The sequence below is a fragment of the Pyxicephalus adspersus genome, chromosome 6, assembly GCF_032062135.1.
Source record: "Pyxicephalus adspersus chromosome 6, UCB_Pads_2.0, whole genome shotgun sequence".
Taxonomy (NCBI): domain Eukaryota; kingdom Metazoa; phylum Chordata; class Amphibia; order Anura; family Pyxicephalidae; genus Pyxicephalus; species Pyxicephalus adspersus.
The window spans coordinates 49,401,984-49,417,025 of NC_092863.1; the positions used below are offsets into that span (position 1 = coordinate 49,401,984).

The 15,042-nt window shown below is 37.6% G+C and overlaps 1 protein-coding gene and 1 non-coding gene across 5 annotated transcripts in view; both read right to left on the minus strand.

The window, feature by feature from the left end:
- The window catches only part of LOC140333802 (E1A-binding protein p400-like), a 47,536-nt gene that overhangs the window by 18,223 nt on the left and 14,271 nt on the right, over positions 1-15,042 (minus strand). For 3 of the 4 annotated variants that reach the window (XM_072415714.1, XM_072415713.1, XM_072415712.1), the window contains exons 14-29: positions 14,497-14,633; positions 14,243-14,412; positions 13,880-14,054; positions 13,616-13,752; positions 13,034-13,220; positions 12,547-12,713; positions 12,274-12,440; positions 11,080-11,262; positions 10,442-10,606; positions 9,930-10,082; positions 8,698-8,771; positions 7,931-8,220; positions 7,442-7,644; positions 6,204-6,373; positions 5,659-5,855; positions 4,631-4,742 (exon numbers count right to left, since the gene is read on the minus strand). In XM_072415714.1, coding sequence (XP_072271815.1) covers positions 4,631-4,742; positions 5,659-5,855; positions 6,204-6,373; positions 7,442-7,644; positions 7,931-8,220; positions 8,698-8,771; positions 9,930-10,082; positions 10,442-10,606; positions 11,080-11,262; positions 12,274-12,440; positions 12,547-12,713; positions 13,034-13,220; positions 13,616-13,752; positions 13,880-14,054; positions 14,243-14,412; positions 14,497-14,633 — 2,687 coding nt within the window. The remainder of the gene's footprint in view (positions 1-4,630; positions 4,743-5,658; positions 5,856-6,203; positions 6,374-7,441; positions 7,645-7,930; positions 8,221-8,697; positions 8,772-9,929; positions 10,083-10,441; positions 10,607-11,079; positions 11,263-12,273; positions 12,441-12,546; positions 12,714-13,033; positions 13,221-13,615; positions 13,753-13,879; positions 14,055-14,242; positions 14,413-14,496; positions 14,634-15,042) is intronic. The other variant, XM_072415715.1, reaches the window with a different exon arrangement.
- Positions 5,983-6,111, minus strand: LOC140334400 (small nucleolar RNA SNORA49). Its single transcript, XR_011921528.1, has one exon. It is a non-coding gene; the product is annotated as a small nucleolar RNA SNORA49 (small nucleolar RNA).

Sequence of the window (15,042 nt, forward strand, 5' to 3'; positions counted from 1 at the left end):
GGGGGGGCTTATTTTTCATTTTTACCTAAAAAGGGGGGGCTGTCTTATTTGATGGCCCTGCCTTATCATCGGGGAAACACGGTACCAGGTCTGACTTAGAAACGCATACCTGTTGCTTAGAGGCCTCTTTCAAGCAAAAAATTGCTGAGGTTAAACAAAATCTGGAAGCCACTCAGTCCACAGTGTCTACTCTACAGGTAGATCATACTGCTTTATTTTTAAGGGTGAACCAGCTGGAAGATTGCATCCAAAGCCATGAACGTAAGTTGCACTTTACTTCCTCTTCTATAGATGATCTAGAAAATCGCAACAGGCGGAACAATGTAAGAATCAGGGGCCTGCCTGAGGCAACTACTGCACCAGATCTTATGGCTACTGATCGGGGCATTTTTCATATGTTGCTGGACAGACCTGCGACTACAGAATTACTTATTGATAGGACACATAGAGCCCAGGGCCCTAAGTCTTCAGACTCCCTACGCCCACGTGACATGATCTTCCATGTCCATTACTTTACTGTTCGGGATAATATTCTGAAGGCCGCACGCCGCAAACAATCCCTAGATTTTGATGGTACACAACTGTATTTTCTACCGGATCTCTCTAGACATACTTTAGTAATGTGGAGGGCTCTTAAACCACTGCTGGAGGAACTTAAGGAAATTTTTTGATCTTTAAAGATGCTGACTACCTTCCAAAGATCATCTCTGCTATTGGTTTGCCTTCTATTGGGCTTCCTCACTGGCGCCAAGCTGCAACAGGCATATAAATCGCATGGCTGCATCTTTATGCACTTTCAATGGTTCGATTATTTTTCAAGCTATGTTAGACTCCAGTTGTACCAGTACTAATGGTTCGTACCTCACATACTACCAGGCCTCCCTGCGCTATTATTTGGCTCATATGTCCATCTATGCTTCGTTCTCATTTTTTTTTTTTTTTTTGTTCTTGTGCTGATGGATTTGGCCTCTTCCAGTGATATTGTCCATTATCCGTCCTGCTGTTGAGGCCGACAGTGTTTTTGTTGGATTGCCCGTTTTTTCAGACCCAAATGGACTGTGATGCTGTCAGCACTACATTTACTACCAGGAGGTTCTCCTATTTTTGTTACATGTCGGCACACTCGGACATTTGCTACCTCGTTTGGCACAGGGATCCTGCTCTGGACTGCCATCTACACACCATCAATGTCTACAGTCGATTGTGTACTGCTCTCATCTGACGGCAGATTAGACCACACCTGAAAATTTAGTCATGAGACACTACATTCAGTAAGATGATTCCTATATAGGCTATATAGTTATGTGTTTATACCATGTTAGGATTTTCTATTGTCTACTCAAGAGTTGAACTAATGCACTTATAAGTTTTATAGAGGATATTTGCTATTTCTAAATGGTTTTCTCAGGTAGCACCTAGTACGGAGGTGTCAAGTACTCACTACAGGTTATTAGCCTTCCATGCCCCCACCCACCTAGGGCTCTTATATCTGTAGGATACCTAAGGTCATATGGAAGTGTACCTTGGGTCAAAATATCTCTGCAATTATACAAGGAATATTATTCTGATCTATACAATTTGAAAAGGAAATTTGCAGGTATGGATCCTGGCTGGATCCAAAGTACAGGGATACATTATGGACACGGCCTTGCCTACTTTCCAGACCGCCTCGTCTAGAAAATCCATTTTTGGACATAGAATTAAAGGCATGTGTCTCGTCTTTGATACTGGGTAAAAGTCCGGGTCCTGACAGTTTAACACCCCGATTTTATAAAACATTTCAGGAGCTTGTGGCCCCGTTTATGTTATCTGTATTTAATGATGTGTCCTCCGCCTCTGCTTTTCCTACTCAATCACTACGGCCCACATCACCGTATTACCCAAACCGCATCAAGACCCCACGATATGTGGTAATTACCACCCCATATCACTTACTAACTTGGATATTAGAATATACTCCGAAACGAATTGTAAATAGATTGAAATCTGTACTCTCCCATATTATTCACCTGGATCAAGCTGGATTTACTATTGGAAGGGAGACGCAGGATAATACCTTGAAGTCGGTTTCTTTGAATGATTGGGGCGAGAAGTCCTCTGTATCGACCTGCCTCCTCTCGGTTGACACCAAAAAGGCGTTTGATCGTGTAGATTGGGTGTTCTTACAGGAAACCCTAATTCAAATCGGGCTAGGCCCAGTCATGCTGGAACAAATTCAGGCTTTATTTACCGGTCCTAGTGCTCGTGTTAGAACAAATGGTATATTATCTGAATACTTTCAAATAAATAATGGCACTAGGCAAGGATGCCCACTATCCCCCCTTCTTTACATTCTAGTCATGAAACATTTGGCCATAGCTGTTAGGAATAACCCCAGTATTCGAGGTATACAAGTTGAAGAGGACAATTACAAACTGTCAATTTTTGCTGATGATCACCTATATGTGACTTCACCCCAAATCTCTATCCCCACAATCATACAAGAATTTGAGCGATTTGGTGCCCTAAGCAATTTCAAAGGTAATTATGACAAAACTGAAGCATTAAACATTTCTTTACCAAATACACAACTATGCTTATTGAAAGGTAATTTTCCCTTTCAATGGCAACCCACCTGCATGAAATATTTAGGAATCAACATTACCTCTAACTTACCGGCCCTAGCTGAATTTTATTATAAACCACTATTACTGGGAATTGAATCTACTCTTCAGTCCTATAATAATTTACAACTGTCATGGTTGGGGAGAGTGAATGTAGTCAAAATGGATATCCTGCCAAAGGTCTTATGCCTATTTTATATTATGGCAGCCCCGCCCCCTAGCCATTTATTTTCTAAATTGGAGTGTTTAAGTTACTCTTTTATATTGAGGAGTAAGAAATCTTGCATCAGTAGGTTATTCCTTACTAAGAAAAAAGCTATGGGTGGACTGGTTGTCCCTGACTTTAAAATTTACCATCAAACTGCAGTGCTTTACAGGATTGTAGATTGGAACCATATCAAACAATATAAGGCATGGATCACTATGGATGAGACTATGTCATCATGTTCTTTACCTCCTTGGACAAAACCACAATCTGGAACCCATCTGCCCTGTACCCTACAGTGCCCCAAACTCTTTCCTATGGGATGAATTGTTAGCGAAGGCTTTGCTCCCATCTAGACCTGGTCCATTAACACCTCTGTTTCAAAATCAGGAATTTCCCCCGACTTTAGATGCAATCACCTTTTTGATATGAAATAGAGAGGAATACTCTGGACTTAGTCAAATATTTTCACAGGGGGATATTCCCTCCTTGACAGAAATACAGGTTGCTGGGGTTTCAGGGAGATCCCGGTGGTTATCATACTTCATTTGAGAGATTTCATCCATACTCTGAAGCCCTTGAACCGTTTAACTAGATCTCCCACGAAATTTGAAAGGTTGATTCTCCAAACTGACAGAGTGGTACATGGGGTTGCCTGTATTTATGATATACTGCTACATGAACTCTGTCCTAACACTCCGCATTTCATTGGGTATTGGGAAAGAGAATTGGAATGTACATTAGCACCTGAAGAAAATGAAAAATCTTTTAGGTATGTACATAAACTATCCAGATCTGCCAGAGACCAGGAACGGTTTCAAGATTTTTAGTAGGTGGTATAGATGTCTGCTGGACATACATAGATTTTATCCCACTTATGCACCCAGTTGTTGGAGATGTGGCCATGCCCGTGGATCCATGTTACACATCTGGAGCTCTTGTCTTCTTATTGTGACTTTATGGAAAAAAATCTTTGCGTTGTACAATAAATTTATGGATGCAAATCTTTGTCCCGATCCCAAGATGACCTTGTTGGCAATTCTCCCTGGTTTCAATAGGACTATTAGACGGGGCCTTCTACGTCATGTTATTGTAGTGGGCCATAGATTTTTTGCCAGACATTGGGGCTCCTCAAAAGTTCCTACTATGTCAGAATGGGTTGTGGAGTTTGACAACATCTCATCATTAGAAACTCAAATATTGTGGGAAGAGAAGGGTTCTCATGATGGAATGTCTTGGGACATCTGGGATTTTTCAGACTATCCCCAGACATTAAAGGTTCCTGGATTGATAAAATACAGGAAAGGGTTTTATGGATTTCAATGGTTATATCTCACCAATCTGTCCTGTGTACACTGTATAAATAAAGGACGATGCTGGTAATGTTTTAAGTAGATACTTCCCTATAAATATGTGGACAACCCTCATGCTAATGTAATAAATGGACGCCGTGTAACTTTTTAAAATTGCTATACGTATGGTATTGATGTCTTCAGACATGAAACTGAATATCGTTTAACAATTTTTGTATTCCTAATGCTCTTTGAAAATAATAGACCCCCCCCATCATTTTGTTTCAGTTTTCATATATTTTTGTGAAATTTTCTGCAAAACGTTAATAAAAAATATAATATACATAAAGTGTTACCCAACTGCATGAGAGAAAAATCAGGTCTCCTGTTGGTGGCAGAGCAATGTAAGAGAATGTCTGCGGCAGGATGAGCAAAAGTGCTTTGGTAAAACATCTCCCAAATATATGACACACCTGTGTATTTATCAGTTTGCCAGGAGTTGAGGCATATGCTATGCTTCGTCCGCTTACCTGCGTTAGGAATGCCAGAGAATAGTCACTTCCCTGAGCTGCCACTTCTCGAATAAGATCCTTGGTGCCATTTCTTAGCAACTTCTCCTCTATTGAATTAGCACTCACAAGCCTAAACATGAAAAATAGTAGGGTGAATTTGCATGTATGCCTCATGACAAAATTAGGAAAAATGCAAAAGGTAAAAAAAAAAAAAAATATATGATTATATGTACAAAATAGTTGGTATTTTTTTCTGATTTTAAAAAGACTGTAGCAAAGAGTCATCTTTTACCAAATGCAATAGAAGCTGAAAAAAAGGGATGGTACCTAATTCAAAAGAAATTTGTTACAATCACAATCTAATGTCCCACCATATCATTGCCACAATCTAAGGTCAAATTTTGGGGAAGACAATTAATCTCATGTTTTTGGAATGTGGGGGGAAACTGAAGTACCCAGGGGAAACCCACGCAGACATAGGGATAACATGCAAAGTCTATGCAGATAGCTCCTTGGCCGAGATTCGAACCTGAGACCTAGTGCTGCAAAGTTGAGAGTGCTAACCTCAGAGCCATTGCGCTGCCCACAACTCCCAAACACAACCAGCCTACTTTACTTATGTCTGGTGCTTCTATTCTCTGCTCATGCAGGTATTGTTAAGTGTGACTCCGGTCCCTTGAGACATGCTCACCAGGTATAAAGGCTAGGGGTATCAAGCACTGCCCAATCAATACATTGTGCATTTGGTATATATTTATTTGGGTGCACATAGCAAATACTGCACTGGTTTCAATTAGTCCTGCTCTGTCAGGCCAATTCAAAATTCCAACTATTGTGGAAAAAGAAGCTTAAGCTTAAAACAGGAAAAGATAACAACCATATGAGTTTACAGATATTGGTTAATAAAGGTCTTCATGAATCCTTCAATTGAATTAGAAAATGACATTGTTATGTAAAACTCTAGTTCAACTCACAGTGGAGCACAATTATAAAAAAAATAAAAAAAACATAAAAAAATAAAAACACTACCAAAAATCAGACAATACCTGTACACATGAATATCTTTTGCTCTTCCAATGAGATCACACCATGCCTGTGTCTTTCCATCCATCACAGGATTTAAATCACTGTCATAGAATATCACAGTGTCTGCTTCTACATGATGCACCCCAAGAGAATGGATGTGAGTAGACAGCACCATACAGAAAATGCGAGGGTCTCTGTTGAAACTTTTCATGAGATCCTATAACAAAATTATTTAAAAAAAAAACCTAATTAACCATAAATAGTAGAATGCATCACTTTTCAAAACCTAAAATATGTTCATTTAGGACTGTAATGAGTAAGAACAAAACAGATTAAAGTATTTACATGTATGTTCAACTTAGCCAGTCCTATGGAAAAGAGTTTCCAGAAGTAGCAAGAGAACATTTACTTTATCCTCAATTAATGCCAAGGAATGTACAGACAACAAAAACCCTGGAGTAAGGATGAGGAATTGTTCCCATACATTTCCAATGAGATAAATAAACAAACAAACAGGTAAAACCAGAGGAAAGGAGTTAAAATTATTGAAGCAACTTGTTCACACCTGGCACTGATTGAAGTTAGCATTTTCATCAATCCTCAAGAAGCTAAACGAACGATAGTCCAGAAATATTTCCAATATGTCCAGCATTAGTAACATCTGAGAGAAAATCAGCACCCGCCGACCCTCAGACCTCAGTTTCTGAAGAAGGACAGATAAAGCCTCAAGCTTCCCTGTGGAAGTCAAGCAGAACAAAACACTTAGTAGTTAAGATCTAGTCTATGTGTATTTTCAACAATTTAAGGACCATAAACCTAGCTACAGTCTGCAAATGGAACAAATGTCATACAATGTCACATTTAGAGTGGCACTTGCCCTATGGATGGGATGCTAGAAAGAGCTAAAACCTTAATATTTACATACGCTAACTCTACTTTAAAGAGTGAATATAAATACATATACACGCACACACATAAAAATCATAAAAATTTACTGTAAAGTAGTGCAGAATTTGTCATTGTTTAAGATGGCATGGGACATAGATATTTGTAAACATTTTCCTTCTAACAGTAAGTTCGAACTAAAACATACAAATATTTCCTCTTAGTTAAAGAGGAAGTAAACTGAAAAATGGCCAAAACAAAAAAAAATACACCTACCTTCAATCCCGCAGCGCAGTCGATCGGTCCCACGTCGTCCCGATATCCATCTCGGAGCCTGTGCGCTACCATCTCCCCTCTTTTTCTAGGTCCTTCTTCCTACCTCCCGACCCAGGCGCAAGATCGAATGAGGTAGGTTGGAAAAAAAATTGCCGATCTCACTGTGCATGCGTGAGTTCGGCAATTTTTTCCCTTTTCACAAAAAGGCTCCTTCTGCGCATGCCCAAAAAAAAGGGTGTTTGCAGAAAAAAAAAAAAAAAAAAACAGAACAGATTTTTTACCTTACACAACAGGGTTGTCTAACCTTTTATGTAAAGTTAAAAAGTTAAATTTCTGAGTTTAGGTACACTTCAAGTAACTAAGAGGTACTGCAAATGATTCATTTATATTTTCAGTGAGTCTTATGATGGAGCTACAAAGAGTTAATTGTAATTTATTAGAGCTCCAACTTAGTAGTATTACAAGACCCAAGTTCTTAAAAATCTATTAGCTCAAATTATCTTTGCAAAATTATTCAGTTTAAGCCTAAACATTATGAATTTTCTGTATGTGGCACATGCGAAAAACCCAGCTCAAGATGCAAAAAGAAAGTCTGAAAGAATTCTAAAAAAGGAAAGTTTTAGAACCAAAGATTCACCCTACCTGAATCACGCTGGATAAGGCGCAGTTCCGGATCCTGTACACAGTGAGGTGATGTTTGCGCCCGTAGATTTTGAATGTAAGGATCTACATACTGCCTCAGGCATTGTTTTAGGATCTTTATGCTGTGAGTATACATGGGAGGAGGATGCAACACTGTCATAATTGGAGGAGTTGTCACAGCTGCAGGGACCACACTCAGGGACCTAAAATATTATCAATATATGAACTTACTAAAAGACAACTGCAGTTATTATTGTGTCAAGTTATACAAGTTAATTAGTATTGCGTTCCTACAGCAGTGACACTCAAACTTTTCTGGCATGGGTAACTATGGCTTAGTTACTTTTATTCCAATTCCAACTGAACTTGTTCACAAATTTTAGAGGCACCTAAACATTAATAAGACATGACATTAACACTAATAGAGCTGCATATTATGTGTTTTTTCTTTACAAAATGTTAAAGTAAATATCTAAATATGACATTTACCTTTTAGCAATGGGTTCCAAATCAGCTTTCTTCTGATTTATGCTCAGGATAAGGTTTTGCAATGGATCACTGAAGTTTTCTGGAGACTGAGAAGAGACTGCACAGTGTACTGATCCAGTCCAGCTCCACTGTGTATCCAACATGAAAGGCTTTGTATCAGAATACCTCAACGTAAACAATGATAAAAGATCTGACCCATACACAGGAGCTCTCCCACATCGTCGTTCATTGCAGCTAAATAGTCTATCTAGACGCTCCTTCAATGAACGCTGCTTGTCTTCTGTAGATTCCTTTTTGAAAAACATTTTACAAAATTAGGATGGCTGTGAAGTGTATTAGGGTTGCATACCAAGTGAAAGATGAAAAAATAATGTGCATACACTGTCAAACATAACATACTGTACTGTCACATGATAAAAATAACTATGATGGCAAAAAAATGTAGTAATGGGTGGGAGACCATTTCAGTTGTAGTTCCAGGCTTTGGAAAGGTATATTTTGTGGAAGAAAATTACAGCAGTATAACTTTTTTTTTCTCTAAAACAAGCATAACCAATAAAAGAAAAAAAATGAAATTAAAAGTGAAGGAAACATCCTATTTTTTTTCCACAGCCTGACAAAAATTACAACAATGTTAAGCAAGGTTAGGTAAATGTGTGGTACTGAAATGCACAAGTTTACCATACTTCTTAAAGCTATTGCATCTCTACTAGAAATGTTGTCAATTTTTAATATCTTATTAGCCATCTTATCCTAATTAAACACACCTGGGAAAGTGAAGTTGGAGCTGACTTTGTAGCTGGATCCACTGCAGGTTGTGTGCTTTTGGCAGTTAAAAGAGCTGTAAAAACAACAATTATTACTTTCTTAAAATAATTACAGTAACTAAAAAAACACACTGTAGATACTAAGACTTAGGTCAGTAGCCAGATTTTCGGATTTAAAAATTATTTTAAAAGTAGAAACTATTAAAAGCAGAACTAAAAAATTGCAACAGGTGAGTAAAAAGGGTTTAGTTCCACCTAAACAAGCTAAACCCTATTTTATATAACCTAATATCTGCCAGGTCTTAAATATGTAAATAACATTGATGTACCAGTGCACAATGCCATCTAAACTTTTTGGACAGATCTGTAGGTGTGTCTATTTCAAAGATGGTTGCAATTTTGTCTTTAGCAAATTTTAAAAATAAATATGTCCTGCAAAGAATCTGATTAATTTTAAAAGGGTTACTATTTTCCTCTAAGCTCCTCTAGGACAAAAAGGTTTGATGAATCAATGTGTTAGGCTGCATTAACACATGCAAATTTACATCAATGGATGATCTTTCATACTTGTTTCCAGTGACAAATAATGACAGATAAACCAGCCCTGTACTGTTCTATGGAAAGTGGGAAGAATTAGTGGGTGGCACCCTGGCGTGCTTTCCTCCCTTACCTTGTATAGCAATCTATCCCCATTAGTTGTTCATGGATCTGTCAAGACAGATCCATGAACGATGTCAGGCAACCACTGTACACATGTCAAACTCTTGCTCAAAATGAGCACCACAGTTCGTATCAGATGGGAAGGATTTCACTTGTGTATATAGCTTTAGCAGCACTATCTATTAAATAAGTGACAAGGAGTCATTATCTTCTAAAAACAATTGAAGATATAAAAAGCTATGTATAATTGTCTTTTTTAGGGAAGCTCAGCTATAGGTTTTGTTTGCAAAAGTATTCCTTTAAGTTCACAGATACAGATACTCAGAAAGTGAATAAACGTATGATATCTGGACGCCAAAATGTTTTCAGAAAGTATACAATCTCTATATTTTTAAAAACAATAATATGATTTTGTTGCAGATCCCCTGCTTTTGGACTCTCCAGTAGAACTGCAGACAGCCATATAAATCCGGCAGTAGGGTTGCTGGTACATAAAACATATAATATACCTAAAGGGCTTGCAGCAGACAAAATCCTTATAAACATGTAATAGTCATCTACAACAGCCTTACCAGCTGATGGCACATTAGCAGGCAGAGGAGTTCCCACTTGTGGTTGGTTTCTTATGGCATTAGCAGCTGCATTTTGTGGCACAGATGGAAGAACAACAGACCCCTGAGTACGCAGGTACTGGCCTGGAGCAGAAACAATCTGCAGAACGTTACCTAGAATAAACAAGCATAAACCTGAATGTAACTGTTAGCTTAAATAGATGGGATTACTAGAATTAGCAATTTAAAAAGATGTTAGAAAATGTCTATAACAGGTTTGTGTGCAGGTATTTTGCTTTATGATAGATTCACTTTAAAGTGGTTAGAAGGAAAGAATATATTTGCCTTAAAAGAGGTGTCATGCAAGAACAGGATTTCAAGCCCTGATACAACTGCTCCAGCATAAAGTCAAACAAAAACTAAGAAGTTTTAATCAAAGAAAGCACTAAATAGCCTTTCACTAAACGTATATAGACCTGCTACCTACATAACAATCACCAGTATATGAAATGTGTAATTATTCTTCAAATTACCTTGTAACTGTAATGGCTGTCCAGCAGTAAGTTGACGCAATTGGCTCTGAGACAGGGTGAATTTGTTTCCTTGGAACTGCAGGGTGACTGGGGTCTCAGGTTGTGCAATTCGCCCTTGGGCTGCTCCGGCTGTGGCAAGTTGAGCAATTTTTACAACTTCACCACCTGTAAAGGCCAAAACAAACGGAAACAGTACAGGAGGTTTTAGATCAGAAAAAAAAGAGAAAGCTGTAACCATGTCAAAGAAAAGGAAAGATAAACGTTGCCCAGTTATGTTTAAAAGAATTGTATAGTGAAGATTCTTATTGTTTTAATAGGTACCTTAGAAGAAATGTTATGGTTTACATAGCTTGGCAGAACAAATAAACGTGTATTCAAATAGTTTTCTCTCTTGAATGAATAGTAAATTATAAAAAATTGAAAAAAGCACTTCGAGCTAAGAATTTAAAAATGAGAAAATAAAAGAAATATGGTACATTTTTATTTAAATCAGAAGGTGGGCAGCTGTGGATGAGCTGCTAGATATGGAATTAATACCTAGATTGGATTATGGGGTTCTGTCAAGGTATGCAGGTTTCTGCATGCATTTGTTATTAGAGCAGCCATTAAAAATAGAGGCTTCATGGGATGCAACTTACTTGGAAGCCTGGCCTGCGAACTCAGCACCAGCCTTGGAGAAAGAACATTCTGCTGGACAGCATGCTGAGAAGTCTGGGCCTGACTCAGTTGCCTTACTGAAGGGGCAGATGCAAAGGTTGCTGGTGCCTGAGGCCTAGGAACTCCCACAGAGACATGTGTGGTTTGACCCTGGGTAATAGGTACTGAGAATGACATTGCTAATTAGGTAAGGAAAATTTGCATGAAACATATGGATATTTATCAATGGTGAAACTTACAGGCACCACCACAAAAAATGAACTTATAACCAAGACATTTAGAACTGAAAATACATGAAGGGTGAAGAATAGTTTCAGTTACTTTGCAAAGCACCCAGCACACATGCAACGACTTATGTCAAGCTCATCTAAACACTTGCAGCTTACTATTGTTTATAATTACAGACTGTTAGCTTGACAACAGTCCCTTGATGTTTAGGGTCTGTCGTTGGTGGTCTTTAAAGACTGTGGCCCCCTTACTGGGGTTAAAGTGTGCACAGGTTTATAATAATGTTTAATATCCTAATAATGTGGGAGAAATTGCACACATATACACTATAAAATATTGAATCTTAGGGAGGCATGCTGGAGACCTTCTAGGGCACATTTCTGGACAAACAAGCCTAAGCTTTCCATACATAAAACCTAACTGGCTTAAGCTTTTGGACATCATTTTCCCATATTAAAGACACAAGGAAACATAGTGTCTAATGAAAAAACTAAAAACTACACAAGCCTGTTTTTTTTATATATATATAAACCCTTGGTGATGAAACAGCTTAAGCCCACCAGATATGCAATTTATTACATTTCTTTAATGACACAAATACAATGAATCTCAAAGAGGAAATTTTACCAAATATCTGGTTAGAGTTTAAATCATATTAGCATAAAATGAAACCATGCCATGTTCTTCCATGCTTTTTTTTTTTTTTTTTTTACAAAAAGCGAAATAGAGTAATGTTAGCACAATGTTCACAACCTGAATGTCTAAACTGACTTTGGAAGTTATTTGGATAATTTTTTTTTTTTCAAAATACATTTTAAACTGACAGGTATGTTGATTGACTACAAATAAAATAAATACACAGTTTGTATTATAATATTTGAGTAATTATGCAATAGTATAATGGCAGGATATTAATTATGAAGCAATAAACATTAAACAGTTGATACCTTTGGTCCCCTGAGGTATAGCAGGTGTGGTTAGGGATGATCTTTTCACTTGTCCCTGTTGTGTGACAGTAGTTGTAGTTGTTGTTACAACACGTGTTGCAAGTGTACTTGGTAAAGAAACTGTGCGCCCTTCAGGTTTCTGTCCATAGGGGACTGCCTCAAACAACCTGTAAGTTTTAAAGTAATAAAAAAATAAAAATAAATGGTAACCAATAAATGGAAAGTTACAATGAGGAAAGAAGATTATAGCAAACGATCATAAACACAGCCAACCTGCTTGGTTTCATCTTCACCCGGCTGGGCCGAGGAGCAGGATCAGGGGCGTTATAAATTTCCTGTATAAGCTTTCTGGTCAGTTTTTGCTTAGGGATCTGCTGGCTTTCATAACAAGACATTTTATTTTCTAACCCAAGTAAATCAAATAAGGACAGGTCTGTGTTCTAGAAAAGACAGAAAAACAAAACGTAAAAATGCAAATCAAGCAAAAAAGTCTATATTTGTTTTCCAGTGGCCAACATACATAAATAATGATGAATCCTTAGATATTGTAGCCATAACAAAGTATAAAACTTTTTTTTTTTTGCATTTCAAGAACTGCTTAAAAAACTATTTCTCTTTATTCTTTGTCCCTACAGGGCTGATATATTGTTTTGAGAGATGCCACACAAACATTGTAGATCATGTATGCAGACATACGCAGCTTTTAGCCTATAGTCTACACCCTAATAATGCATCTAGCACAGTACCATGAATATCTCACCTTCCATAGGTCATATTCTAAAGCAGTCAGTATTGAAGAAGCAGTCTCATATTTCAAAGCTTCAAATGCATAGGACGAATGCTCAGGACGTGGATCCACCAGATCTGGATGGTTACAAATCCTCTGCAACTGCGTCAGGACATGAAGAACACTGACAAAATGGCCACCCTTTAGGGAATCCTGAGTTCTATACAAGAATAAAAATAAGTGATAAATAAGAGGTCCAAAATGTAACTAATCTAAAAACATGTTGGTGGACATTGCCAAGCACAGAAGCAACACGGTTAAGACACAAACCATACAGTGCATTTGTGACCTACATATCTAAATATCTGGGCAAGCAACTGAAAAAGATTTGTAAGATCTTCTACAGATTTATTTGCTCAGGATGAGATAAGTTTTAATTCAAACATGATATCTAATTGAGATGTGGTCAATGTCAGGTTTCATTGACCTGCAGGGCAACTTTAGAGTAGCCAAAAGGGAAAAATATATCACTCAAAATACAACATTATAAAAAAACCTGTCATCAGCATTGCCTTCTTATTTGATAGAAATCATAAATGTTCCTCAAATTCTTACCCAGGCTGCATCATGATATCTTCGTACAAGACCTTTTGGCGGTTTGATAATTGACACTTGAGTACATGTTCAAATTTTTTGTTTAGCTGCCTTTCCACATCCCTTTTGGTCCGTCGCAATATAAATGGCTGAGTGGACTGTCGGAAAAAAATAAACACATTTGAACTACACAAAATATTATGCACTAGCAAAACAAAATCTAGCAAAAAGAGGGGACTATAAGACAAAAAAAAAAAAAGTTTCTGTCAACAAAATTTTTTTTACCCGATGCAACCGTATGGAAATGGTATGTCGATAGTCATGGTCCTGGTCACAGCTATCCTTTACTGGGAAATCCAAATATTGTCTAGATAAGCCTGGGATAAGGAAGTGCACCATGGTCCACAGGTCCTTCCATGTGTGTGGTAACGGAGTGTCCCGGAGAAGTAGGCGTCGCTGGCTAAACCACAAAACAAACAAAAAACTGTTTTGAATACACAGATATTATTAAACATAAATAGACCAAATTTATTTAGATAATTTTTTTGTATTTGTTATTTTGTCTCCCTTATGAACTTCTGAATCAACATATGTGCTCTTATCCCCCATGCCCCCACCTCCCTTTCAAATATAGATTAGTGGGCAAACCTTGGAAGATTTAAAATAGCATCCCAATGCTTTTCATTCATATTCCGGATCTGATGGACTTCATCCAATACCAAGTACTTCCATCTCATCTTCATGAACGCCTGGAGTCCTTTAAACAGTTGTTTGTAAGAAGTGATACAGACATGGAAGTTGTTGGGCTCATCCCAAGTCTAACAATATAAAAGATAATTATTTCTTTGTTTTTAAGTACACCACTTATCAAAATACTTTACAGCTTTTCTGTGACACTGTACCTGGCGTTTCCTTCTGAGCTCTCGCTGACTACCAATATACAGCAGGAGTTTAAGTGCTGGGCACCAGCGTTTCAGTTCAAGCTCCCATTTAAGAACATTGCAGCTTCGTGCAACAATTAGGTGAGGACCCCATACACCTGATAATAAATACAATACACATAATATTAGGGGAAAAAAATTTAGGTAGGACTGAATCTCCCAGACACGAATATCTACAGGAACAAAAGTATGATTATACTTTTAGGCAAACAAGCTTTAAATGCACACTTTCTAGCAGCTTGTGGATTTTTGTTTTAATAAGTGAACTTTACGCTACTTGGTAGATTGTTTTGGAATGTCTGTTAACCATTACTGTGCTGATGGATAACCGACTATGACAAACATCAGCTTTCATATAGAAACATCTGTACTGAGTCCCATTATTTTATTAACAATTCAAATATTTATGGGGTGTAAAAATTGAAGACACCTCTAGAATCCTTTAGACTAGAAATGCTTGTTAAGCATCTGAATGGTTTTTCAGGGACTAATTTTGGAACCAAATTT